This window comes from Solea solea, chromosome 11, assembly GCF_958295425.1.
Source record: "Solea solea chromosome 11, fSolSol10.1, whole genome shotgun sequence".
Taxonomy (NCBI): domain Eukaryota; kingdom Metazoa; phylum Chordata; class Actinopteri; order Pleuronectiformes; family Soleidae; genus Solea; species Solea solea.
This window is the reverse complement of record NC_081144.1, coordinates 20001930-20029524: the sequence shown is the minus strand read 5'-3', so window position 1 is coordinate 20029524 and position 27595 is coordinate 20001930. Positions and strand designations below refer to the sequence as shown.

General features: G+C 40.3%; 1 protein-coding gene across 18 annotated transcripts; it reads right to left on the bottom strand.

The window, feature by feature from the left end:
- Window positions 1-40: 40 nt before the first annotated feature.
- LOC131468742 (potassium voltage-gated channel subfamily KQT member 2-like) lies at window positions 41-26878 on the bottom strand. 18 transcript variants are annotated; one of them, XR_009241736.1, is made up of 20 exons: window positions 26276-26878; window positions 16668-16758; window positions 16461-16587; window positions 16064-16239; window positions 15571-15696; window positions 15312-15422; window positions 13392-13487; window positions 13185-13279; window positions 12520-12579; window positions 10931-10960; window positions 10237-10290; window positions 9175-9380; window positions 7513-7530; window positions 6609-6714; window positions 6016-6147; window positions 5339-5407; window positions 3718-3808; window positions 2540-3287; window positions 2066-2138; window positions 41-141 (listed from the first exon to the last, which is right to left on the bottom strand). XR_009241736.1 is itself a non-coding variant. In XM_058643294.1 (19 exons), the coding sequence occupies exons 1-19, from the start codon at window positions 26572-26574 to the stop codon at window positions 2119-2121; spliced, it is 2655 nt and encodes an 884-aa protein (XP_058499277.1). In that variant the 5' UTR covers window positions 26575-26878; the 3' UTR covers window positions 825-2118. The 18 variants fall into 18 exon arrangements, 16 of the variants coding, with proteins under 16 accessions (XP_058499277.1, XP_058499271.1, XP_058499282.1 ...); XR_009241735.1 differs by having other exon boundaries at window positions 2066-3287; window positions 26276-26877; XM_058643294.1 differs by lacking the exon at window positions 41-141 and having other exon boundaries at window positions 825-2138.
- Between the last annotated feature and the right edge of the window lie 717 nt (window positions 26879-27595).

The following is a 27595-nucleotide window of genomic DNA, read 5'->3' as shown; positions in this document are numbered from 1 at the left end:
ACTCTGTTTTGTTTTTTTGAGCTGTTGTTCCACTCACCAGCGTCCAACCATGTAATGCAGCTTGTAGCATTTCAACACCTGAGCTGCCAAAGGGGTGAGTTGAACTCAGCGAGCTGAAGCTGTGGGTCCAAATGTGCAACACTATCAAACATGAGAAAAAGAAAAACATCTGCATTGACAATGCGTTTGAAAAAAGTAGACGGCTGAAAGTGGAGAGAAATCTGAAGACGAATACCAATGAGCCTCAGCTAACCAGACCTGGTATAACTGCAGCTCTGTTTTTATAGTGCTTCTGTCTTTCAAACACTGGCATCTGGCAACCCACAAGCTCTTTGAAACTGGGGAGGCGAGAACAATACGACCCATTGTTTTTAAGTTGGATTGCGGTATCCATTTTCAAACCCAATGGCCAGAGTTAAACAAAGTTTACATAATGGCCCTTTAATCAATGGTTTATAATGCTTTATAGATCAGTTATGGAGCGCTATACGCCATGAATAAAAACAAGTGTAACCTCAGTGAGCCTCGCATCTAATAATGTTAATATAATGTACACACGCTCTGGCTTCCTTTCTTTCCTGTTTTCTCTCACCTCTATGAAGATAATGTAGTGTGTTGCAGGCTATCTATCTATCTATCTATCTATCTATCTATCTATCTATCTATCTATCTATTTAGAAGCACTTTTTCCAAATGAAGTTCTTGATTGCCATCTAGTGCTACATGGCCATCATTACACCACAAGGCTAATAACAGTCACGGGGCATCTCAGCATTGCATAAATGACAGAGCCATAGAGAGAGAGAGAGAGCGTACCAAAGGAATGCTGTTCAGTGATGTACAAAGTTTTATTATTGAAGAGGAAAACGGTGCAGTTACATGATGGTGCCGTTTCATGTCGGAGCAAACAGACCCCCGTCAGCAGGTTTGATTACCTCTTTTCTGAAAAATATGTATTGATGTTTCCTTTCCATTATCATGTCCATATTTCAGTGTTAATTTGAAAATGCTGAATCTGTTTTTTTTTTTTTTTTTATATATACTGTTGTGTTTCACATGTAAATCCCATGATTTTAACCTTCGGTGGCTACATTAGTAACTACCAACATCAGCTCTGAGGACATCAGTCCACCAGTGCTTAACACCTGAAATAGTACATGAAATGTTAAGAATAAAATTAAGAATTAGATTGCTCATGTTGTTACTTATAAAACAATGGATTTTTGGTGTGAAAAATAAGGCCATGTTGATGTTTGTAAAGGACGGCTCTTGGTTGCCTTTCTTGATTCTTATTGCATTTCCTCATTTAGTGCAGAACTGACTGAATCTAAAGGCTCAACATATGCATTGCAGCCAAAATGCCTTTATTTCTCATAATGATTTACTGAGTCTAAAACCAGCACTGTTCATTGTGCAAAACAATATAAAACATATGAGCTAATGTCCATACTTATAGTATGTGGCATAAACATCTGCCTCGACATGGTTTACCAGAAAAGAACATTGGAAATGAACAAGCTCAGGCTGCCCTCACATGATTGGAATTCAAGCAAAGTTTTCTAAAAAAATGAACACAATGTAGCTTGAAACCAGTCATGCATGCTGATTTTTATGTTTATCTTTTATTCACTACTTTGTTTGACTGTACAGAATAAAAACTGGAGTTTTGTGTTGATTTTTGCCACTGTTTGGTTTTTGTTGCCTGCTGAACACAGTTCTCGAATCCATTTAACATGCCATGCAGGACGTTCACTGCTTTATTAATAGGGAAGTATCTGCAATACTTTGAGGGGAGTTTATCTCACGTATTTAGTAAACACCAGGCTGAATTAATGATGCTGAAAAGCAAGCAAATTCTTTCTTTTTTTACACTGCAAGAATCTAATTAATTATCATAGCTAAAGTTTTTTGGCATCATAACACCTTAAGTCATTCAAAGGTATAGAAGTTATCAAGACACTATGCTAACCACATGATAAGACTAACAATCTTGCTTTACTAACTGCCACTGTTTCAAAGTTAAAGTGGTCAGTGTTTAACAGAAGATATGCTCAAGTGCACTCACCACACAAAGAAAGCAAAGTTATGTTCTCGTTTCCTTTCACGTGCCATACATCATCAGACTCCCACAGATGTGTCTGTCATCAAGAACAAAAAAAAAAGTAAGGAAAAGAATGCAATGCAAATAGAATGTAACTGTAATTATGCATTGCTTGGAAAGTGTAACATCACAAACATAAAATGTTTGTGATGTTTTAATTATAAGAACATCATTTTTTTTTTTTTTTACCATCTCCGATAATAACAGCTAAACACAACAATTCACTGTCACCAACTGTCTGAAACTGCATCCCCAGCTTTAACAATCAGTCATTTGGCTACTCAGTCTCATGATAGGTCTCTTGTTGGCAACTGAAGCGCTCATCTCTTTCACCACAAATTTATTTCAATCCTGGCCAACCCCTCTCTCCACAGGAGACATCTCCAGTGAAGGACAGAGGTGAAGGCGCATAGAGGTCAGAGTCTGTGTCTGATTCACCTTCTGCTATGAACGGCCTGACTCTGGCACAGAGTGAAGGTCCAGGTCCAGCTTCAGTCCCTGCTCCTGTACCTGAAACTCCAAAGAATGAAGGCCCAAAGAAATCCTCCTTGGCCTGGGAGATGCTGAAGCCGCTGAAAGAACGCTCCAGCTCCTCGTGGTCAACAGATGGAATGGAGAGAGACGTGTCGCTCTCCACAGCGGTGGCATCCTGCTGACACCTGTGCCTCCTGTGGCGCCTCCTGCTCTGAGACCCGCTCTCTCTGCTCTTGCCACCAAGGCCAGAGGAAGAATAGTCGTGAACCGGAGGAGGAGGAAGGCGGAACAGCGATGGCGAGTGCTCACCGCTGCCACCGACTGGTGAAGGGGTGTTGGCCACGCTGCTGTTCCATGCAGGCTGGCTGAGGGGATGCTGCAGCTGGTGCTGCCAAGAGGTAGAGGGGCGGCTGTTGCTCCCAGAGGGAGTACCCACTGACTTAGCCATGGACAGACCCAGTAAAGGATCTTTCTTTTCAAATGACACATCAGAGCAGGGGATATCTGCAGGTGAGCATGTCTTCACCTCTTTTTCCTCCTTCACCTCCTCTTTTCCCTCTTTCTCTACCTTACTTTCCTCCGGGCTGCGGTAAGGCGGGGCTGGATACGGCTCTCGGGAGTTCAAAAAGGCCTCTGTTTCAGAACGAGGGATGCCCATACGCTGCAGATACACACTGACTAGGAAATCGAGTTTCCTGTCCATACTGACCACCTGCAGGGAAAATAAGAAACACAATGACAGTCCAAAATAAACACCTTGACTTGAAACATAGCATGTAACATTTACATATACTGTAAATGAATGTCACATCACAATGCCAATTAAGCTTTTGAGCTCCACATGACTCTCTCTGTGTTTCTCAGTATAGTGGTGGTGTTTAGATCTTGTGTCAGCCAGTGACATTCCCAAGCTGCAAGTGATTTATTTTATCACAAAAGAGACATAGGCGACAGTAAGGTTGCACTAGTAAAGCAAGCGCCTGAAAGTTTCAGAAGTGAATTCTACTGCTCAAAACAAAAAGATGGAAAAAATTATGTTACATCATTTCTGTTCACAAAGACCAAATAGAGGCAGGAAAAAAAATCTTTATACGGGATACAACTTGTACAACTTTTTACGGCGCAGGGCGAAGAATTCCTACCTGTTTCTCCACTTTGACCAGACGTCCCATCATGCTTAGGTCCTCTGCTTCTCCTTCAGCTTTAGGACCTTTGCCAACTATTTGGTCGACTCTAGAATTTGAGAATTTGATATTAAAAAAGACCCAAAACATTCTGGTCTGAAACAAACTTTGTCTTTTCTTTAACTTAAGAAGTCCATGATGCCACTATGTGAATTACTTTTACATGGGGAAATGAGCAAATGGAGCAGTCAAGTGAATGATATTTATCAAGTAAATGTTTTCTGAATGAATGAATGAATGGATGGATGGATGGATGGCTGAATGAATGAATGACACTGGAAGTATTGATTTCAGGAGGACAGTGTGGATGCATGCTTTATGATATTAGACGGGCTTCAATGAAAACAAAGAGGTGAACACAGGGGTCATTTTTGTCTCAGGTCAAAATGCATCACTTGGCATGCTTTTGTTGTGCATCATGCTTCATTTCCATTACATCATACAGGGAGGGGGTCTCACTATGTCTTTCCAGTGTGACAACAAGCATCTAGCACTAACAAACCCCTGTTGAGTGAGGCCATATGACATGGCTCATTAGCATTCAGCGAGAAAGCTTTTTTGACCTTGTTATAAAGAGTTGTAGTAAAAGGGACAACATCCAGAAAATGTTGTACATCAAACAGTTTATCGATTTATATTTAGTATTTAACCCTTTAAAACCTAAGCCTCAAAATGTCCGCCAGGGCTCCTTTGCTTATTTTAACCATAAAAGGGCCAGAAAATGTCCTGTGAGTAAGTGCCTTTACCCATTTTTCCAGAATAACTTTCAATATCTGGCAGTTATTTACAATTTAGTGCATTTTATAATAGTATATTAATTTAAAAATGAAGGATATAAATCATATCAAACCCAACACTTTTGTTTTTGCTCCCATTTCTCATGAGCTGAACTCAAAGATCTTAAACACTTTCTATATAAACAACATCACCATTTCTCTGGCATATCAAGATGCTTGATATGCGCATGAATATTGCACAGGATGCAAGGATGCTGTCTAATCAGCATCTTGATATGCCACACCTGTGAGGTGGGATGGATTGTCTCAGCAAAGGAGAAGTGCTCACTAACACAGATTTACAGATTTGAGAGAAATGGTGATTCTGTGTGTATAGAAAATGTTTTAGATCTGTGAGTTAAGCTCATGAAAAATGAGAGCAAAAACAAATATTTTTGGTCAGAGTATGTACAGGTGTTTTTCCAACAAGGACAAGACAAATACAAAGACGCTGATTTGGTGGCTTCCAGCAACAGCGCGAGTGAAATTACCGCAATAACCACACGTCGTCTTTGATGTGCAACTTCTCAGCTTTCAGAAACCGTCATGTAATTCACGCAAAGTGCAATTTTGCAAACGTGTCGTCTGTGCGAAATGCTCGGTGTTAAAGGGTAAACAATGATTTCATGTGTCACATTTCCTTCAGCTCGATGAAGCAGGTCACCTGGCATGAACTCAAATGGGGTCCCATCAATAAGAAAATAATAAGGCAGCATGTAACCTCTTTCATATCTGATCTGTGGTATAAAGTATCATAATGCTGGTAAAATGGTCATTCTAAAGGTGCAGTCTATTAACCTAACCTAGGGCCTTCAGTGGACTTCTTATGGCGAGGTGTTGATGGGGGAGGGGGCCCCACAATCATATCTACCCTGGCAAGGCACACAGAGACGATATGAGTGCAACACAAAATGAAGCAACATGGGAATCACATCAGCTAGGGAGAACAAGTCTCAATATATTCCACCCATTCAAAACATACAGTGAGTCTGACGTTGCGTTGTGGATGAGGTGTATGTATTTCACTGTTGGAATATATTTATCCCAACATGTTTGCTTGACCTTCAGGTGACCTGGAACTCATTTGTGAGAAGGGGAACTAATATAGAAAACATTGTGAATTACACATCAATGCTATGTCATTCATATTTAAAGGCTACAGATTTTAAACTTAGGTCTGAATACAGCACATGTGGTTAAGCAAATGAAACAGGCAAATCAATGACATGTGTCACAACATGTGTGTATCCAGTGACACCACAAACATTACACATAAAATAATATGTAGTGCAGTTATACTAATTACTGCACAAAGGTCATAACTCTTAAAGAAAACATGTCTTTGTGGCCTCCATATCCTGCCCAAATATTTTAGGTTCACAGTGAAATAACAATGTCATTTAGTTTGATTTTAAAATATCTCAGTGTGGCTCTGGTTTAATAAAAACTCAAACACACTTTATAGCAAACATGTACTTGCCTGGACTGCAGGTTCTTTATGCGAGACAGCATATCCAGGTGACCTGCAGAGTACTGCTCTATCACATCCATGACGTCATAAGGCCGTAAGCTCTCTTTGAACCTCCTCTTAAACACCAGGAACTTCATGACACTGCGGAAAGACACAGACGGCGTGCAACAGTGTTTCCATTTAGGACTTCACAATTGTCTCTCCTACTGTGAAAATGGAAGTCTCATCTAAAGAAAAGGTGCATTTAAAGAATTTGACCCAGTGGATAATGACAATTGTTTTCATTGTAAAATGGTAATTATTATTATTTAATTCAAACTCAAGGACCACTTCCTATTTAACCTTAACTTGAATTCAAAAGATAACTCCATCTGTTCATTAACCCAGTGAAAATAATTGTGCAAACTTTGACAGATTTGTTAATTAGAAAGTACACAATAAATGACAAAAGTCTTTGTCACCTGAAAATGAAACAAAATAAATATATGTCGACCAGTCACCATAAGTAAAAGTAAATAACTATCACAGATTGGAATGGTGATTAAAACATTAACCCCAAACCTTCTGACACCGCAGCATGGCACATTAAAGCAAACACTTACCAGATTGTCCTTATTGCAACCTTCAATCCTGGAGGTAATTCTTGAGTGAGAAACTCACAGTGGCAGCTCTTATCATCACCGATTTCCTCTCCTGGGAGACTCGCCTCTACAAAGCAAGGACAAGGACATTCTTCAAGAATACTCCAACCACTTCCAACATGTCCAGCAGCAGCAACATCAGAAGCAAAGCGGAGCTGTTACTTTAAGCTTTGAAGGTGCAAAATTCAACCACCACGCGTTAGTGTCAAGACTGTTTTGCCAGTTCTGTGGGTGAAGTGAGCGAGCATCGAGAAACAACAGAAAAAAAGACTGGGTGCAGAATTGAAGGATAGTGCTGATGGAATAAAGCTTTACTGAAACCTTTTAATGTAGTTAAAGTAAAGTACTCTCTTCCCACCACCAATTACAGTGTAGATTAGTATCCTTGCTGACATGTTCAGCCAGATTTTGAAGCACTGAGCATCCAGGCAAAGGTGTCAAGGTCTAATCACTGTTAATCTGATATCAGACGAGCATCTGGTAGGGAAAGTGAGGTCTCTTCATGCAACGTAAAGCAAGGGTTTGGGAAATTTTGTCTCTGGGTAATTTCAGATTATCTTGGCAGCACTTGACTTGAACCCAGGATTAACTTCTACCTGCAATGACATCAATTATCCAGGTATGAATACCTAAGTCATTACACACTTGTTTTCAGCCATGATTGCCAAAGGTTCAGAACCTTTGGCAATCATGACAGGTAACACACACACACACCACGATCCAAATAAAAAAGGGTTCATGTCAAGTGAACATATCTCAGTCAGCAGATTTTAGCATGCATGATTCTCAGACTCGTGAAGGTGATTTGTCTTGTGATTTCTTTTTCATAGTAGCCAACCAGCAAAATATCAACCCAATGTCTTACTTATTAAACCTTCAATTGCTGCAAAGAGAGGAAGAGGAGAGACATGGGAAAAGATTTGTTATGGATTCTATCAGGATGACAATGGCGGACAAATCAATTCCAAACATGGGAACTTATGGACTGAATGGTTTCTACTTCATGTTTGAAAAGGCTGGTCTCTCTTCTCTTGTAGTTAACATATACTAAACATTACATAGTATTGTATATTTATTGAAGACATGTCGTGATGACTTGTCTAACCTGAAGAACTCTTCAGTCCAAAGTCTTCGTCCCGCATTTCAATCAGCACTTTAACATGCCATGAAGCGGAGGAAGAGAAACAGCTCATGTGAACTGGTTCAACTTGACTAACAAAAACGCAAATGAACGATGAAGGAGATAAATATATTAGTCGATTGTGATACAGTGGCCTGGATGATGTATAGATCAAGGAATAAATAACATTTGGACACCAATGTTCAAACCAACAGTCCCGTCCTGTGTCCCCCGGAATATGTTGGTTTAAAAACGTGCAGGACAAACTTTACCTGCATGACAGTTTCTGCACATTTTGCACAGTTAGTGCATCTTAACGAGGCTTGCAATTAAATAAATGCCATCAACACCCTCCTTCTAAAACTACACATATGTAGTTATACAACAACCACGAAGATGACAAGTCTTTAACTGACACGGAGCTGCAGTGTGTGTTCTCACATCAGTTCATAACAGTGGAAAGTAAGTAAGACGTGTGCACTGGCATTTTCCCTGGGATTTAAATGTCACACTCATTTCTGCCCAAAGTAAAAGCTAATCCATCCATTATCTATAATACTTATCCTTTAAGGGTTGTGGGGAGAGCTAAAGCCCAGGGTCGAAGACCAATCTCTTCATGTGTTAACTTGTACTATTCCTTCCTTTTAGCATACAGAGTGTTCGTGTATTGCTACAATTTTAAATGCTGCCTAAACAGCAGTGCACATTCCTATGCTGAGTTTATTGCTTCATGGTTTGAATGATGGATGGAAATGTTTATACTTAATATGAACTCTCTAATCTATTTGCGCTAAAAACACATGCACTCATGTTGTCACAGCCATAGTCCGTTTATAAGAAATGGACATGACTCCACTGATTACAAAAACAACTTAGTTTGAATGGACATATATGGGAGAATAAGCTCACAATGATGAGTTAATGATGAAAATAGTGACACCATTGTGTTTGACAGGTAGTATTGTCAAATACTCGCCTGGTTGCAAATTGTCTGTGAATTTCTGGTTAAAAAAAAAAAATTCTTTCATATAGTCCAGTGGTCACCAACGTGGTGCCCACGGGCACCTTGTAGCCTGTGAGCAGCCAACGAGGTGCCCGCGGGCTCATTTCACTTCATTTGCATGTATCCATATGATCACTGAGTAAAATGTCCTTGATATTGTTTATAAAAATTGTGATAATCATTAGGAGTAAGCACTGGAATTAATGTGTATGCAATTGAATGCATAATATTCATCATTTAAATGGTAAATTGCATACAATGTTAATATAGTAGCCCTACATATTATTCTCTACCCTTTAGGTAGCTCTAGGTCTCAAAAAGGTTGGTGACCCCTGATATAGTCTATAATCACAGCCCTCCCTGACACTTGCTAGTACTCTGCTGATGCTGTGGAGTTGCCTCACCCTCTGAGTTTTGCCGTAAGGGGCCACCGCGGCCCTTGAAGCCCTGTTTTGGCCCTCGGTTCTTCTCGGTGAAGCTCCAGCTCTTGTCAACCTTGCTGGGACTGGCCTCAGCGCCCTCCTCTGCCCCTGGAGACTGGGTCTTTCCCTTCATCATGGGAGCCTTGGAAGGACTGAGAAACATCTTGTCCTTTATGCTGGCCTTACGACTACACACAGCAAGTAATGAGGGCAAATGTTATTAGGGAAATGTTTTTCTATTTATTATTACATTCAATATATTAGCAATTGTAAGAGGAAATAATAAACTTAACTAAACGTGTTTATCCTACTGTTTTGTTGTTTTAAGATTGTTAAATTCAGCACTAATGTATTGATAATTCTTACCTTGGCAGAAATGCAAAATGAGCAATGTCCTACAGCAGAAGGAGCCATGTCCACATACGAACATAGGAGCATTCAGTGGTTCAGGCAAGCAGCAGGAAGCTACAAGCCAGCATGCATTGGAAGCACAATGACACTGCGTGTGTCGAAAGGAAGAGCTTATGGTCTCACTCTGAGCAAAAAGTGAACACAAATCATGCAAAATAATTCACCATCAGTCTGATACACAGGAATTAGTCAAAGAAATGTGTTGTTAGAGACTCTGCAATATGCACCTGCTGAACAGAGGTTTATGTGGGCTGTTTGGGCAAAAAAGGCAGCAAGCAAATCAACTGCAGACATTACGGAACAAAAATCATAAATCATCTGTGACAGGAAGGTAAACAAACATGTATATCTGACATTTATCTGAGTGAAAGGCAAAGGTGTGGGTATATTGGCGCTGTGTTTAAGCATTTAAAGCCTTTCATGTGTGGATGAAGCTGAATGATGGAAATTTAATCCCTTGTAAAATGTAAATTAATCCGATTTTATAATCCACTGAGCAACAAAATGTCCTTATCGTGTGTTTCCTCTACCTTTACTGTACTTCTGTTTAAAGAAGAAAAGGAACAGAGGTAGGAATGATAGGAGACACATAGACTTGCAGTGCAGTTGTTAGTATCTTTGCAGCAACTATACCTAATAGCTCTCGGACAGCACCCGCAAAGTCTGTCTTTGTGTGCATGTTCACTACTGGAGTGGTGGGCAGTAGAGGAGACACAGAAAAGATAGAGTAGCAGTGGATACATTCACACATACAGCAGTGTGTGCCATATTGTGACACAAGTAACACTTTATTATAACTATAGTTTATAACTCATTTGCAATAATAATTCATAAATAGTTGAATGCCTACGCCAGGTTTGGATCATGAATTTAAATATCTCTGAATTGCAGTTAAACACCAAAAAATGCAAATGCATTACAAACGGCTAAGTTGCAATAAAGTGTTACTGCATTGTCAATAATAACACTTGTTTCTTATGTCAAAAACAAGCGAAACTCCTCAAAAAACATTTTTTTTTCCCTGAGGTGACACTGAGAGATAGAGTTGTATGGAACAGCTTATTGGTGAATATTTCATAAAGCTGCCAGTCAGGAGTGAGGCCAGAGTGAGGTGATCTTTGAGCACCTTGTGAGTGGATGCAGCAAGACCCTTCTTGAAGGAGGCATATTCACACACAGCCACGTCTACATACACCACACACGCACGCACACACACACACACAGATATAGTGTACACACACTCCCCCAAGAAGAGTGCCTTAGCAGCAGCTAACAGCAGAGAAGCCAGAGGGAGGTGAAGAGAGATAAAACTGATGGGATCACAGACCTGGGAGAGATGTCTATCTGAGACTCTTTCCTATGAAGAGAAAAGACATATACAGTTACACAGTGTAAATCAGCCATGTGCTATATGCAGTGCCATAATCAGCACCGCTCTATGCTTCTGTGGTTAAGCTGGATTAGGAGTGAGGACGCAAGCAGGAGAGAGAAAAGGGCGAGGATTAAACGTGAAATTAAAATTATTTCTTTAAACAATGAGCCTTTGAAAGAAGCTTTGAATATATTTGAAATATTTTCACTATTTTTTACCATATTTTTTGCTCATGGTTATGCATTCACATTTGTACGACTGCTGTGCTTGTTGAAGCAGATGACAGCGAAATGCTCCGAAAGTTTATATTAACATTTTGACAGGAAGAACTCAGTGAGAGAGGAAGAAAAAAAAATTCTAAGGACTTTCTCTATTATCAGAATTCCATGTTTAAAAAAAAATAAAAAATACATGAATGTTATTTTCTCAATCAATACACATCCTTTACTCTTTCATGTCATCTTCTAATAGAAGGTAATTTACACATTCAGCATGACACAAAGAAATCAAAAACATTCATTTGAAATTAAGCGTCCACTCAATGAGTCTGACAATAATTTTCCTTTAGCTTTCGTCTCCACAGACACCAGTGTATATACATTTAGCTCTAAGGCAGCTAAGTGCACTGATACAATACACTTAGCTGCCAATACAATACAATACAATACAATACAATACAATAGGATTAGCAGCCAAATGCTAATTTCGCCTGCATAATGTTTGGTCATAAACATATAGCATTCATTCACCAGAGTTTAAATGCTAAAAACTGTGAAAACATGTATGACACTTTAAAGCTGATAATTCTCTGTGGGTTGGTTACTTCTTTCACATTGTACATAGTTGAATATAAGAATTTAATATACATTCATTCATTCATTCACCAGCTGTCATAGGGCAAAAGGTCTGCTACACCCTGGACAGTTAGGCAGTTTACAAAACAAAAAAAACAAAAAAACAAAAAACACCATTCGCTCTCACACTCACATCTATGGTCAAGTGTGTCAAATTATCCTCAGTATGTTTTTGGACTGTGACGGGAAACTGGAGAACCTGGGGAGAAGATGCAAGCTCCATGCAGAAAGGCACTTATTCGGACCGGGTCACAAACCTGCGTCTTCTTGCTGCAAGGCAACAGTGCTAACCACTAATACACCATGTGGCCCAAATATTTATCACAGCAAATTATAATTACAGCTCATCATAAAGATGCAATAAGCAGTTCCGTGTCTTGCCTACCAAGTAACATTTAGCAACTACATTAAATTCAAGCCAGATTTCTGGAAACATAACAACGTTGACCTACTTTTCATTGGTTTCAGTCATCACTTTTTTACATTTTCCTTAATGTTCAAGAATGTTGTAGCCCACAGACTTATTAATAAGGTTAATACAGGGTCATTACTTTCTTTTTTCAAATCTATCATTTTTATTTCAAGATTATTGCTTCAATGTTGACGCATTATGCACTTATTATGACTTCATCATGACTTTCCAGGCAGTGTTGTCATTGTGAGTCATAACACTGCCCGTCATATGTTTACCTGAATGACTTGCCCTTCAGATTCCTCAGCAGGTCCAGCTGATTCAGGGGTGGAATAAGTCTGAGGAAAGACAGAAAGCATTTTATTATTCTGTCAAACCTCGGTGTTAAAAGGTTAATGCTCGCTGCTGGGTACTTTAACAGCTAATTCCATTTCGTTTGGCAGTTATCTGTTCTTCTGGTCATCACCTTTTCATCTCAAATTACTGTGGACTGAAAGTGACCATGGAGACATTTCCAAATGGAGCATACAGTGATCTTATTCTTCTTGTTCTTCTTCCTGACACATAGATGGCAGAAATCTGCATTGTGAAAGCCAAAGATGGTGTCTTATTTGCTGATTCACTCAGGCGTACAGAAAAATAAGTGGTTCATTTTAAAGTAGCCATCAAACAGCTTCTCAGAGAGGTTTTAATGTCACTGCCAATACTCCAGCCTTATCCACAATTACACTTATAAGCAGAAAGTGAAAAGCCACACCATTTTGTCATGTGACTCTGTATATTATAGTCATATCTGATTCAACAATTAAGTTAAGAGAGAAGTGAGGGGGGGGTATTTCTCACACTTTGCAGACAAAAGGCAGAATATGATACAGTAAAACAGTTGAATTTCCTGGAAATGCTGAGTAACATATTGTATTATTCAGCCAGTTTTATGACTTACCTGTACATTGGAATTGCTACAGTCTCCTCATAAAAATCCCATGTGCTCAGCAGATCTGTTCGGGAAAGGTTGGTAGCATAAAACCTCCAAGCAGCCTGGATGAAAATATACATATATATATATATATTAAAATATTTTTTTAGTTTTTTTGTCCAGAGCCTAAAAGCAGACATCCTCTTTATGCACTGATGATATCACGCAGTTTACCTGAATGAGGTTTGCTGCAGGGGTTCGTCTCTTCTCAAAATGTTTTTGCCTGTGCTGCTCCTGGACTTTCAGGGCAAAGCCAGAGCCAAGGATGCCCTGTACAGAGTCAGAGTGAGAGTCAGCAGCAGAGGGCAGCAGAGAGCCCCTGAAACTATTAGTGATTTAAGTTGACCTCTTCTGGCCAGGAGCTAGAAGTGCAGCAGCAGCAAGCATCCTCCTCTCCAATGCCTTTTAGAGCCCAAGGAAACGAGTGATAACATCACAGATTTTCAAACGCCTGCATTAAGCTTCCAGCAAATAGACATTATGTTTTGATGTTTCCTCCATGCCCATTAAAAACAATAAGTGTGGCAAAAATTCACCTAGTTAACTGACTGCAGACACAGCAAAAGTCCAGATTTTTCATGCCTTTTCCAAGCTTAACTGCCGAGTCTGACATGTTCACATATCAAGTGAAATGCTGAACTCATGCTCGACACATCACTGACTGGAGTCACAACACCATAAGCTGAGAGCTTTCTCTGAGCGCCAAGCGGGAAAAGGGCAGAGTTCCTGTTGATTCAGAAGAAGCTTTTAGCTTAGTACCACAGTGGACAGAAATAATGCAACAGAATGGCACAATTAGAGTGCTTTTCTTTCTAAGTGACTAAAGTAGGATCATAAAAGACTAATTATATATTTTAGGTGGTTGATATAGCAGAGTCTATAAAGTTACACTGTATATCCTTATACATAGATATTTCATTTCAGCTGTAATAACATCATAAACAGGTATAATCTGTATTCAGATTGTCAGAAGAAGATCTACTTAAAGGGAGTGGCTGGTAGTTTACTGTGGGTAAAGGGCCGGTGAGACTGAGCTGAAACAGAGAATGTGTGGACAGCAAAACCATAACAATGAGCTGAAAGATGCTGCAATGCTTTGTAGACCTGAGAGGATTCTCTGGTAATCAAATCAGTATGAATGTGCCACTCTCAACCATGAATCAGAGACCACGATATAATGCACTTTCTTTTATGGTGGTTTGAAGCTAAAGATAATAAATAAAAAACTGAGCAGTTAGTATGAGCGGTGGCAACAGAACAGAAACATGACATCTTTAGAAATGTCACAGAAATTAATACAGACTTTGTTGTGCAGAGCAATGATGTCAGTTCGCATTTAAAGGTCAAGTCTAGAGGAACATCTCATTGCTGATTGTAACAAATAAAGCAGTAAATCTTTGTTTGTGTAGAAAGCTATAGGTTTTTTTCACTGCAGTGAGCTCGACAGTGATTGGACAAATGCGGCGAACCAGTTTTTGATTGACAGCATTGCAGAGATTTTTCTGCCTCAGTCCTGTGTGTTATTTGCTCTGCAATATAGCCCATTTTCATTTGTACGTCCATCCATCCATTTTCTACCACTTTATCCTCCACATGAGGGTCACATGGGATGCTGTGCCAATCTCAGCTAACATAGGGTGATAGGCGAGGTACACCCTGGACAGTTCACCAGTCCATCACAGGGCCACATATAGAGACAAACAACCAGTCAACCATTCACTCTCACTCTCACACCTACCGTCAATTTAGAGTGTCCAATTTACCTGGAAGAAAACCCACGCACACACGGGGAGAACGTGTCTCATTTGTACATATAGACTGTAAATAAAAACACCGTTATAGCTTTTCAGTTTTACATAATTATTGCATTTCCTTGTTCTAGTTGTTCATTTGCAGAATTTTCATAAGAGTTTATGTAGAAATAACAGCCTGAAATTAGCTTCCTCTGTTTCAAAGACCAGCAACTGCCACTAATGTCCAATAAGACCTTCTAAATATTACATACTGTACTGGGCCCATAACACCATGATGGACAAAAACTCAATCTAAAAGTGTGGATTTAAAAAACAACTGATGACGTGAACTCATACTTACAGCAGGAAGTGCAAAGAAGGCTACGCCGATCATGCTGAATGTGGCTGCCAGCAGGCGTCCATACCAGGTCTTTGGAACCTTATCACCATAACCAATGGTGGTGAGAGTGATCTAGTGAAAAGAGAGACCATGGTCACTATTAATGAGATATGCTGCACAATGGGGGTGGGGGGCAGAGGGAAACTGGAATAAAATCAATGTTTTTTATTTAGTATATCTCATTACTGAGGATACTGTAGACTTCTTTAAAGAGTCTTACCAGTCCCCACCAAAGAGCATCAGCATAGGTCTCAAACTCATCATTTAACTCCTTTTCCACAGAGTAGACCAGGAATGAGGCCAGGATCAAGCACAGGAAGCCAATGTACCACGCCGTGATGAGCTCCTACAGAGAAAAACAATGCAACAAACATAAGAGAGCAGAGTAATTCATCTGCAGTGCTGCACACAGGGATGATGTCACCACTGTGAATCTGTGATTCTGTACTAATATTGAATGTGTGTGATTCACGCCCTCTGTGACAGTGTGAAGAACAGGGAATCTGTGAAGTATTTCATTTCTCTCAGCTCCACCGTATGATAGTTTTGGAATAATAAACTAAAACTATTGGTGCTGGAGGATCAAAACAGCCAGCTGCTTCATACAGTGGGACATCTGGTTGACATTTTTTCATATCAAAGTTAATCTAAATCGATTGACATTGAAACGTCCACTCCTAGAGAACCAACAGATAAAATCACATCAGGGTCACCTTGCTGTGGGCATAAACTACAGAACCGAGCAGCTTCCAGGTCCCTCCACGGCGGTCCATGCGCAGCATGCGCAGGATCTGCAGGAATCTCAAACTCCTGATGGCAGAGGTGGCAAAAACATTCCCCTGAGATCCGGCTGCCAGGACGGATACTGAGGCAATCAGCACCATGATGTCTGCAGAGAGAAGCAACACACAGTCACATGCTGCACATGCTGTGATGCAGCAAAGACTATGTGATCAAATCAGAGTGAAGAAACGGGACAATGAGAGAGATGTTTTTATAATTACAGGTCAAGTTTCCCTCCACCTTTGGACAAAAGCAGAAAATTACCCCCCAGCTTTTTTTTTTTTTAAAAAAGGACTTGTGTCCACACACACAAATTTTTTTTCTCACCTATGACACAGAAAGGCTTTCTGGCAAATTTTAACCTCCCACTCCATCCTCTGTATCGACAGCAGCAGCCAGCAGCCCATATCCTGACAATGTACTCCACCCCAAACACCACAATGGTCACAATTTCCTGTTGAATGAAGTAAGATGATGGCGTGAAATCTGTGACATACAATATATGCATATATACGCATCAAAGAAGATACTCACCAGGATGTACAAGGCACTCTCTGAGCTATTTTTGAACTCTTTGATGGTGGCAAACACTGAGAGTATAAGACATGAGAAGACCAAAAGGAATCTGGAAGAAATATGACAGGGTGAAGAAGACATTATTTTTTTTTTTCCTTGAACATGTGTCATTTGATGGATCCTGTTTTAGGAAGTCACTTGATTCATAACTCTAGACTGAAAAAACAATAAAAGTAGCATCTATGAAATCAAATTTTGGGCATTTGCTGTGTTAACGTTTAATTGTGTAAGAATTAGTGACATCTAATGGTGAGACTGCAGATAGCAACAAGTGACACAAGATGGCAGCCTCTGTAAAGCAAGGCTCTTGCCCTAAAATACATATCAAAGGCTTGTTCTAAGGCTACCAAAGCCAAACAATATTCATATTAAAGCAATTATACACTTCAACAAATGTACCTATTGGCAGAAATAGTGCATTCACAGTGGACCATGAACAGTTGGCAAACACCATGAGCATTACAGTAATACAGATAGCCGCTGGTCTTGCGTTTCATAATTACACCTTTATAATTTCAAGAACGGGAGAACTATAAGAGTATATATAATTATGAGTGTTTTTCCCCAGACACATCTGGATAAAACACTGACCTCTGGCAACATATGAGTGTAGTGTAAGTGGGTACAGTTGGGGACAGAATAAGTAATTACAGCTGCAGACCCTGGGTGGTGCCTTCATCAGTGGAAGCAAGCCAAACTGCATTAGCAGCAGCAGCAGCAGCAGCAGTGCAGTTAAAATAAATGAGTAAATGGGTGAATCAGTACATAAATTACTGAAGGCAGGAGAGCAGGTAACATTAGGTGAGGGGAATGTTAATCTGAACAACAACTTTCCTTGAATGTATTGAGTGAATCAAATTCAAGCATTCATTCTCATATAGAAAACCAAATCTGGACTTGGCTGCACACAAATGTACATGAAAAAAGTCAAATAACCTAAGTGCAGAGAAACATGAGCTGACTTTGCCATCAACCAGCTTCAAAGAGCCACAGGTAACACTGGCTGTTACTGTCTGTGTCAAGATCAAGAAAAACGGAACACTGTTCATCTTAGCTTTCATGAGAGGGCATATTTTAAATGTTTTTTTTTATAATCATTCAGGCCAATTTAATAGCACTAAAATATATTGACTGGTCAATTGTCATTGACTGTCAGACTTTAAGCTTTTCTGGGGTACCTTCACAAAAATGACAAAACGTTGAGGACCCAAATATGCATAAAGTTTGACGAATGTAGAGTACAAAAAGTTCTGATTGTCCTTACTAACATGTCAGCTATAACTAGCACCTTTAAGGCATTTAAACGTAAATAATCTTAATAAAACATAAAGTAAAAGGGGTCCCATTCAAAATCATTTCTGTAGCCACACCTCCTCTAGCGGTGACCATGTGGTGAACACTTTTATGGCTGGAGGACGACACACAGGAGTCACAACAGGGTCCAACCTCAGGATTTATGGAAGGAATCCAGCACAGGGCTAATGGAGAGTGCCTGGAGAAACTCAATACCAGGACACAGATGAGGATACTGTAATCCCGTATCTCCTAAGGATCAGGTGTTACACTTTAAAGCTCACATTACACTAGCGATGTCAAAAATAGCACCAATACTACTACATAACACATACAAGCAAAAATGAATACAGATGAACTGTAGAAGCTGAGGGAGGATTAGTCGATCATTAGATAATCAGTTTTAGTTCATTTAAGAAAATGTGAGTTTTGAAATCTGCATTGACAAACACACTGTACACAAAAGTAAATTGATATTAAAAAAAAATTTGACGGATTATGAGGACATTCTATGGTAAATTCTCAGCTGATGTTCATCTGATTTCCCCTTTTTCTGCTGCTGCAGTTTCATTGTGATCGGGTTAAAACACTTGGCAGTGGCCGCTGGATGTTAGCCAGTCAGAATGAGGCGGCAGAGATCAATGGTGGGCACCGATGCTCCAAAAAACACTCCATGGACGAGCTGTTTTTTTATGATATCCTATACTCTTCTTTGTCAAAGGAATACAAACTGCCAACAATAAGCATAATAGGTTCTTAATTCTGTATTTTATTTGACATGCTCATATATATATATATACACACACATATATATGTGCTTTGTCATTTGATTTACATCACGAATGACTACAGTGGTTGAGGATTGCCTGGTAAAAGGAGGCTCTTCCTGTACTGAGAAACAGGAATTACACTCAGTATAGATTTTGTCCATTTAAAGTAAAAGTGTATAAATCTGAGCAAAGTTTACTTTCCCTCTATTCTACCTCACTAATCTGTTATTTTACTTGACAGGCCAGCTATAAAAGCACAAATTGCTGTCCTTCCTCCTTTTATCACCCATTTGATGTCCTAACAATCACTGATGCTGTAAAAAAAAAAAAAAAATGTGGTGTTAAATATTGAACAGATTTGGATGTTGTAAGGCAATTCAATCATATACAGTACATATATGGGTTCCTGCTTTTCCCAAGTTCAGGAAAACAACCTGGCTTTCTTTTTTCAAGACACTTTTTCCACTGAACGTGTATCCATGAGGCCTATTGAGGTCAGCCAGTCAAAAAAAGTTCGAAAGTTGTCACAGTGACGTGTCATTTCATCAGTTCCTCAAGTCCTGTCAAGAAGAGGTTGTCTCCACATCATCAAATCAGTTAGCCACCAAAGAACGTGCTTTAAACAAGCAAGCACATACTACAGGGACTACAGGGAAGGGATTAAGGAGCTGTAGGTAATAGAATAGGGATGGAGCGGAGTTAATATGAGAATATATGTAAGATTAATCCTAAAATTGATATATAATTGGTATCAACTCTTCATAAGAAAATATATGTGTGCTGCCCTTGCAGCGCGTGAATTTATGCAGTGCTTGACAGTCAGCTAACATCGAAGTCCATCGAAAAAATTCACATTACGCTTGACTTTTCTTGCTTTTACTGGGGTAACTGTCGTACACATGACCTTTTGGTTGACTTTGTTTTGTAAAAGAGCAAAATTACCGAGAAAACCCAAATGAGCTAATTAGCATACAAAACAAACTAGCTTAGCTAGTACTACACTCTGAGTAGTGACTTAACACGTTTTCTTACAATGTTTAACAAAAAATACAGGCAGGTACTCACAGAAAAATAATTTCCAAGGCTGAAGTGTAGTAGAAAACATTAAAAGCAACATGAACTACAAAGGACGCTGTCTCCCGTGTCACCAGAGAAAAAAAACACACATTTTTAACCTGATTCAGAAGATAGTACGAACAGCGGTAAGAGCGCTCACTTTGACTTTATTTCCAAGACCAAACAAACACAAGGAAGTCTCACTTTGTTGGTATTTCTACAAACTAACAGATACTTCGTACACATTCTGCTGCTTGCATTTTAACACACTTTTTAACTAACTTACAATACAGCACAATGTGTATTAACCTAAATAAGGTGATTCAAATATGACACCTATAACCAGTTTTCAGATACTCAACAAATTCACTGAAATAACTGTTTTACATCAGTGTGTCCCAAACTCTTTATATGGAGACGAGAAACAACCGTAACCCAACTTCATCACAACTTCATTCTATGTGTTGTTAGAAAATGTATTTGATGTGCTAATATGGAAGCAATTTTTCTATGTGAGGCTTTAAAATCACAGTGAAGCAGATCTATTGTTTTACTCAAATACTATGTAAATACGTGATGTGGAGAAAGAAGCCAGCTGGCTGCAGTCTAACTGGACACTCACTTTCTTGACTTCACCTTGCCAAGCTCATCAGCACCTACTAATGAGGACACATGCTGATAAAGGACAGGGGGACAGAACCTGCCTCCTGAAGCAGTCCACGGCTACTCACTATCCTCTTCTTTAAATGAGCCGAGTGAAGCTACCAGTGATTCATTCAAACCTCTCCACCACAGTCTGCAGACACACAGAGCAGCATTGGTCTTTTTGAGAAGGTTTGTGAGGAAAACGGTTTCAAATATGTACGAGGTCAGGGAGAAAGAAAGAAGGCAAAGAACTTGTCAAGCTCTCAAAAACATGAATAAACATTATTTTCATGAGTAACTGAGGACTGAGTCACTGACAGCAGTCTATAAATTAGTCAAACTATGTGCTGAAGAGGCACTTTTCCACTTCATGGTCCCAGCACGACTCGACTTGCTTTGGCACGGCTTTTTTGCTTTTTCATTAGCGATAGTACCTAGTACCTGATACTTTTTTGCTACCTGCTACTGTGCTACTGTGCGTGACGTCGTCAAACTGCCGGCCACTGATGGGTCAGAGAGTGTCGTCACTGGAAGACACTCGGACACAAGAATGAAAAATGTCAAACTGTAGATTTGTTAAAAAGACTTAAAAATCTGAAACATGTGTTAATCTTCAACATTTAGCAAAGGAAATGTCTAAAATCTCAACATTTAACAGAGGAGTCTGGTGTATTAAGCGACAGCACTGCTGAAAGCCGGTGATCGCGAGCAATAAGCTGCATCACAAACCCTGTCACTGTATTTCAGTTCAGTGACTGTGTCAGACGGAGTCTGTGCTCCGGTCACGGCAGTTTCATGCAGCCGTGCTGTGATGGCCCCGCCCACATTGAGGAGGTACTATATTGTAATGGAAACACAAACCAAACCGAGAGTCGAGCGGTTGGTGGGACCATGTAGTGGAAAAACGGCATTACATTCAAGAAATGTTGTTGGCAAACACTCACATTTGCTGCCTAATTGAAAGTGAGTCAACAAGACATGTTTAGTTTATATTCATAAATATGCGTGTAGCCCTCAAAACACATGAATATATAATCAGTGTAACACTAACATGTCCATATACCCTTAAATATGACCAAAACAAAAAAAAAACTGTTTAATGAAGTTCGGAAAACATTTTAAAAGTATCTGGAGGAAATGTCATGGGACGCCAATTTCCTACAGCTGTAACTTTCTGATCCCTCATGCTCAACAACAAACACACACACACATGACCACAGGCTTCAGCTGTGACACCACCTCTTCTGAGTTACTGCTTCTAGGTTGACACAAATCCACCTGTTGCCAAGAAGGTCCAGACCAAAGGCAACGTAACAGTTCATCAGTCAGCTTGATGGGGCTGTTGTTGGAGGCAGAAAAGCCTACGTTTTCCTCCTGAGCTGCAGATAAAAAAACATTGATTTACCCCGTTCAGCACAACATTGCCTCTCCACACAAACCCATCACGCTAAAATTAGACTGCGATCAAGCCAGAGAGAGATAGCAAATAAGGAAGAGAGGATTTTTACTAAGCAAATAGTGCCTGTGACGACCAAGTGCCACCACTGCCGAGTCGTCTCTGTGGGTCCTGTGGGAAATGTTTGAGGCGGACGATCATCTTCCACTCCATAAATAAAAGCACAAATGATACTGTTACACAAGCAACCAGCTGTCATTGTGTTCCCTCAGAGCCAAAAAGATAACGACAGCAGCCAGATGGTTTACTCTTCATGTCTCTGAACAAAAATATTCAAGAGTCATTCATTCTGATCAAATGAACCAAGAAACCAAATGTACCAAATCTGTTTGACACCCCTATCAGCAAATATTCTGTAATATACTGTTAACATACATATTAGATGTTTGTGTGACAGTTATCACTGATCCACAGTGCCTGGTCAGTGATCTCTCAGTCTCAGTGGTCTGACAGTAAATCCAGGAGAAACTTTTCCAGTATCCTACAACACTTTATCCAATCATCCAAGTATCTTGCACCACCATGTTCCTACAACACACATAAACCAGTCTGACAGTGCACTTCATGTTTTGAAGTAGAACCTTATTACATCATTGGAGAAGAACGACATTTTTTCTGATATGTGTAGGCTTCTGTAGTTCTCTGATGCTTGGGAAGGAGACGAATGAGCACAGAACTCTGTTTGTTATAATCTGCAAAAGAAGAAGATTGAGGGACCCTATAAGACATGTCACATAACTTGACCTTTATTATTTTCCAGAGGGCCCCGTCAAGACATCATGTGTGTATAACACAGCCTAAGGGGTCCTATAAGGACATCCCATAATAACCACTGTATATGGATGAGGGCCCCCTTTCAGATATAAGGAGTGAATAACATAAACTATAGTATATGATTGAGGGGACCCATTAAGACTTATCACATAACATAAACAATGTTATGTGTCTTCAGGGCTTCAGGTAATAGTACCACAGAGGCTTGAGCTTCAGGGCCCCTGGGCCCAGTAGACCTGTTCAGTAATCCTTCCTTTTTTCAGAATTCTTGCATGAGTTTGGTTCTAGCTGCTCTTTCTATGCATGTACGAATAATTGAGCAAGAGTGCTTTTTGGGACAGGGCTCTATAGTTTCATCTCTTGATTACAACGTAAATAAATATCAAACTATTAGTGGGACACGTTCCATTTCTGCCTGAGACCCAGCTACAGGACTCAGCATCTAGAATAACACTTTGTCACAGTTTGGCCCCTCTCCTCCAAAATCAGACCACTCAATCACAGACGAGCAGCTTGGCAGCAAACATCAGTCTCTAACCTCGCCTTATTTCTACCCTCAGCTGACCAGCTCAGCAGAAGATCACTGCTGGAACACATCCTCAGTCACTTAGTCTGAAGGATTTAATTGTTTATTTTCTGATTGATTGCCCTCTAAATTATGCTTGGCCTCGTCTTTTCAATTGATGTTGTTTGTTTTCTATCTTTGGTGCAGAAGTGGCACATTGTTGTCATCACAGAGATGTAGAGGCCATTTCATTTTCTCAGGCCAGTCCTGAAAGAGGATGCACAGTAATAAGGCTCCTGTTGAAGCCAAACCTGTGGAACATACCAATGCTTGGGGAGATCGGATGCTAAGCTATAGCTAACAGGCTGTTCAGTGAAGCCTTGGCTGCACATTTTCACAATTCATTTCACTCATAAGAATTCAAAACACTGAGTGAGTTTAGGATTTACATCCTGAAGAAAAATCCTTGACTGAAAATCAACACAGTCAAAAAAAAACATGAGATCACTGTCTCTTTCCCTTCCACTGATGTTGGTCCAGAGGCAGCACTAACGGGAGAGAAAGACCATGAGCTCAGACAGACACACAACAACAAGAGAGAGGAAGAGCAGGTGAGACAGAGACAGAGAGGCAACATGGCAGAGAGTATAGTCTGGATACAGGTCCTCTCGTGTTACACCTATCGATCGTTCACACATGCATTACAAATGAGAGCGCGGAACAAAACAACCACCTTACATTTCCAGAAGAAACTAATCAAAACGCAATATTGCTGCTGCTGCTGCTAAGCACGAGCAAAGCTGTCTGCCGTCCTCAGTGCAAGATAGCTTTGTCATTTGGTTTGCTAAATGCTGCCGTGCGCAGCAGAGATAAGGAGAGGAATGACTAAAGTCAGCACATGATAGTTTTTGTAATTCAGCTGGATAAAAGGCAAAAAGTATGGAATTAAATTAAGATAGTATTTCTTATAATTTATTAGTGCTGAATACTGAGCTGCTGTAATGCAAGAATTCCCCAGTTTTTGGATCTATCTACCTACCTACCTAGCTACCAACCTACCTACCAATATCTACTGCACATCTGTCTGTCTGTCTGTCAGTCAGTTTGTCTCTCTGTCCACTGTCTGCATTTGCAGACTAAATGAGATATAATGATGAAGTTTCCATCACCATTGATGACTCAGTGTGACTTCAATCATCATCATGTGCTCGCTCACCTCCCACTAATCGTCGTCTTTTTTGGTCTACACTGATATATAAGTTGCCTTCCAGAGGATTCTGCAGCACACATGCAACTCTCTCTAACTAGGTTGCCTGGAGTAGTTTGGCTTCAGATGTTGTAATGTGCTACAAAAAAATATCCCGACTGCCTGCGCTAGATTCAGCAATTAGGACAGCACTACCTCCTGAGAGTGACAATGGTCAATGACGATCTGCTAAAAAGCAACATAAATGGCAAAGAGAGGGTTTTTAGCAGGCTGTTGTAGTGTGACGTTAATATTTTAAAAGGTACCCAAAGGGCCTGTGTGTGAGTGTGTGAGTGTGTGAGTGTCATTTCACATTACAGCACAGGCATACTGCTGGGCATCCAGTCTTCTTCTCCCAGGAGTCAATATGCTGTGCACAGTGAATTCCTTAATGCTGTGATCATTTCAAGTCTTCACTATCAAGCGTGCAGTGTCACTGAGCAGCAAGGACTCAGGCCTGGCTGGAAGGCAAACAACCAACAGCATTTCATCCATCTTTTCTTTCAGAGAAACAACAGCTTATTTGAAAATGGCTGACACACTGTCTTCACTTAATATGAAGACTGTAGGACACATGGATAAAAATGCCAGCAAATGTATACATTCATGAATCAGTAATTCAATGAATACAATGAATAGATTTGAGTAGTATATTTTTGATGTCTGGACATTTTTCACCAATTTGTCCCAATACATGGACCAAACAACTAATTTATTAATTGAGAAAAATAATCAGTGCAGCCCAAACCCCTGGTTGTCATATTTATTGTGTCTTGCAACTCGTTTAATTTCATAAAAGCACACCACTAAATTGCTGCAGTAATCCTTTAATATGTAAGAAGTATGTTGTTGGCGGTGGTTTGCTTTCATTGATGAACACTCACTCACTCGCTCACTCACTCAGATTATCTTTAAACTACAAATTACTAATGGCATATTAGTAATATGTGACTGTCTAGCCTGTGAAACACTCCCTTTACACACACACACACACACACACACACACACAATTCTTAGTGAGGACACTAGTGGACATAATACATTCCCTAGCTTCACTAAGTGGCAACCCTAACCCTGAAATCACCCTCAAATAGCCCCTTAAAGCTGTGAGGAATCATCTTAAATGTTCTCACAAAGATAGATTTGATTCAGTATGTGTCCTCACTGCCTACTACAGACATGTGCACACACTTGTCTCTCTGTACTTGTGAGGACACTCATAGACATAATCCATTCCCGAGCCACTTACACTAACCTCATCCATCTCAGTTACACGTCTAGCTCGAACACTAAAACCTTTAGTCCTAACACTGAAAAAAAACCCTTTTCGAAGTGATGATGAAATGTCCACACTACGTCAAAATGTCCTCTCAACGATGGTTTTGAAACACGATCTGTACACACACACACACACATCTTCACACATACACACACATCACTGTACAGAGCTGGACTGCAACGCTAATTAGTTAAAGTAGTGATGCGGCGCGGAGCTGTCCACGGTGCTGAAACCGACTGCTGCAGCAACAGAACTCCTAACAGGAGTCAGACATGGACTGAAGGAATGTTCTAATGTTCTACGTCATCGCAGACACCAGCGATAAATGACATGTGCACACGCGTGTGGTTAGAGCAGGAGTTATGCAGGTGGAGTGACAGCCCTCCTGGAATCAGCACTTTGGGCAACATGACAACACTTTAACCCTTTACTGCGTCACCTGAGCCCGATCATTAAAGTCCACAGCAGCCCCGCCACCAGCATGAGTCAGTGTATACATGACAGAATCAACATACTTTGGTTTCAGGCCAGTCATCACTTACACATAAGCGTGGTAGATGAACGCCCATCCGCGCGGTCTCTCCAGCGCATTGTAGAGGAAATTCTGTAGTTTCCTATAGCTGGCATTTTTCTTCGACGGTCTGGGTCTCCCGGCGGAGATGCTGGACCTCGGTCTGCAGAGGATGCTGCTGCGCTTGGTGCTTTCCGAACCCGCAATGAGCAGCGCCCCGTCCCTGCTGGACTCCGGAGCGCCGGGGTCCAGTCCGATAAAGCCGACTTTGTGCTTCTTCTCTCCGGCCTGAGTTGGGTAAACCCCGCCGTTGAGAGATTTCTGCACCATTCTAAAGTAAAGACGACTCTGACGAGGAGTTGTCCGTGCCCTTGCCGCGGGGATGCATCACCGGCGCTGTGGGGTGTGTGCTGCTGCTGCTGGTGTTGAATGCAGTCCGTGTCGGTCCCACTAGAAAATCCAATTGCAATATCCACGCGAAAACTGCACAGTGTATGCTTTCACAGAAGCTCCTTCCGGCCACGTTGACAGACACAGCAAAGAGTGATATGCACATTAATTTGACTTCAGTCTACTCACATTAACGAACAGTAATTTAGATGTTATCTGTAATCTTCTTAATGGCCCATTACTGAATACTGGGAATTTACACAGAACGTGCAGCCATACACGTTTGTTCTGGTGCAATAACATCTTCTACCATTCTGTCCAAGTGATAACAAGTTCATGATTAAGAGCTGAGGATCATTTTGGCTTTGGGGAAACACCCGTTTCCTGTTTGTAAAAAAACAAAGGAAAGAAAAACACCTGAGATGACCTTTCATTCTCTTCACTCAAGAGTGAAGCTGCACGTGGAGAATTCACTGGATGATGCATGGTCATGCAATATTCATATACACAGCTATCTTCAGTCACGGGTAATGGACACTGAAAACTATGTCAAGCATATTCTACCTGAGACAGATGTTGTAGATTATAATACAATATACTAACTATGTATGAGGCAAAAACTATTTTAACAAATCAAGTATCCAGAAGTGGAAGGAAAGTCAACATAATCTATGAGGGATCGATGTTAAATATCAATGTTTGTCAGGGTCTGTGGAATAAACTGGAATAAAAAGTGAGGTATGTTAAGACTAGTGCTGAGACAAGCTGAAATGGTTTGCCTGTTGTTGTCACATTCAATAACTCCCATAACAACAACAGTACAATACAACTATAACATAAAAAATAAACTATAGAGCTCTAAAAGTCAATGAATCTGGTTACAGTTTGGAGAACTATGACCTGGATGAATTAGAATCTACACAGACGTATAACAAAGAAACGGAAAAGGCCCGTTTTGTGA

Bases quoted from the DNA above. Each gene is read 5' to 3' on its own strand.
- LOC131468742 (XM_058643288.1), bottom strand. From the start codon at position 26,574: ATGGTGCAGAAATCTCTCAACGGCGGGGTTTACCCAACTCAGGCCGGA. The intron at 9,381-10,236 runs GTATAGTTGCTG...TGCTGTGTGTAG, and splicing joins TGCTGTCCGAGAGCTATTAG to TCGTAAGGCCAGCATAAAGG. The intron at 5,408-6,015 runs GCAAGTACATGT...GTGCCTTGCCAG, and splicing joins ATAAAGAACCTGCAGTCCAG to GGTAGATATGATTGTGGGGC.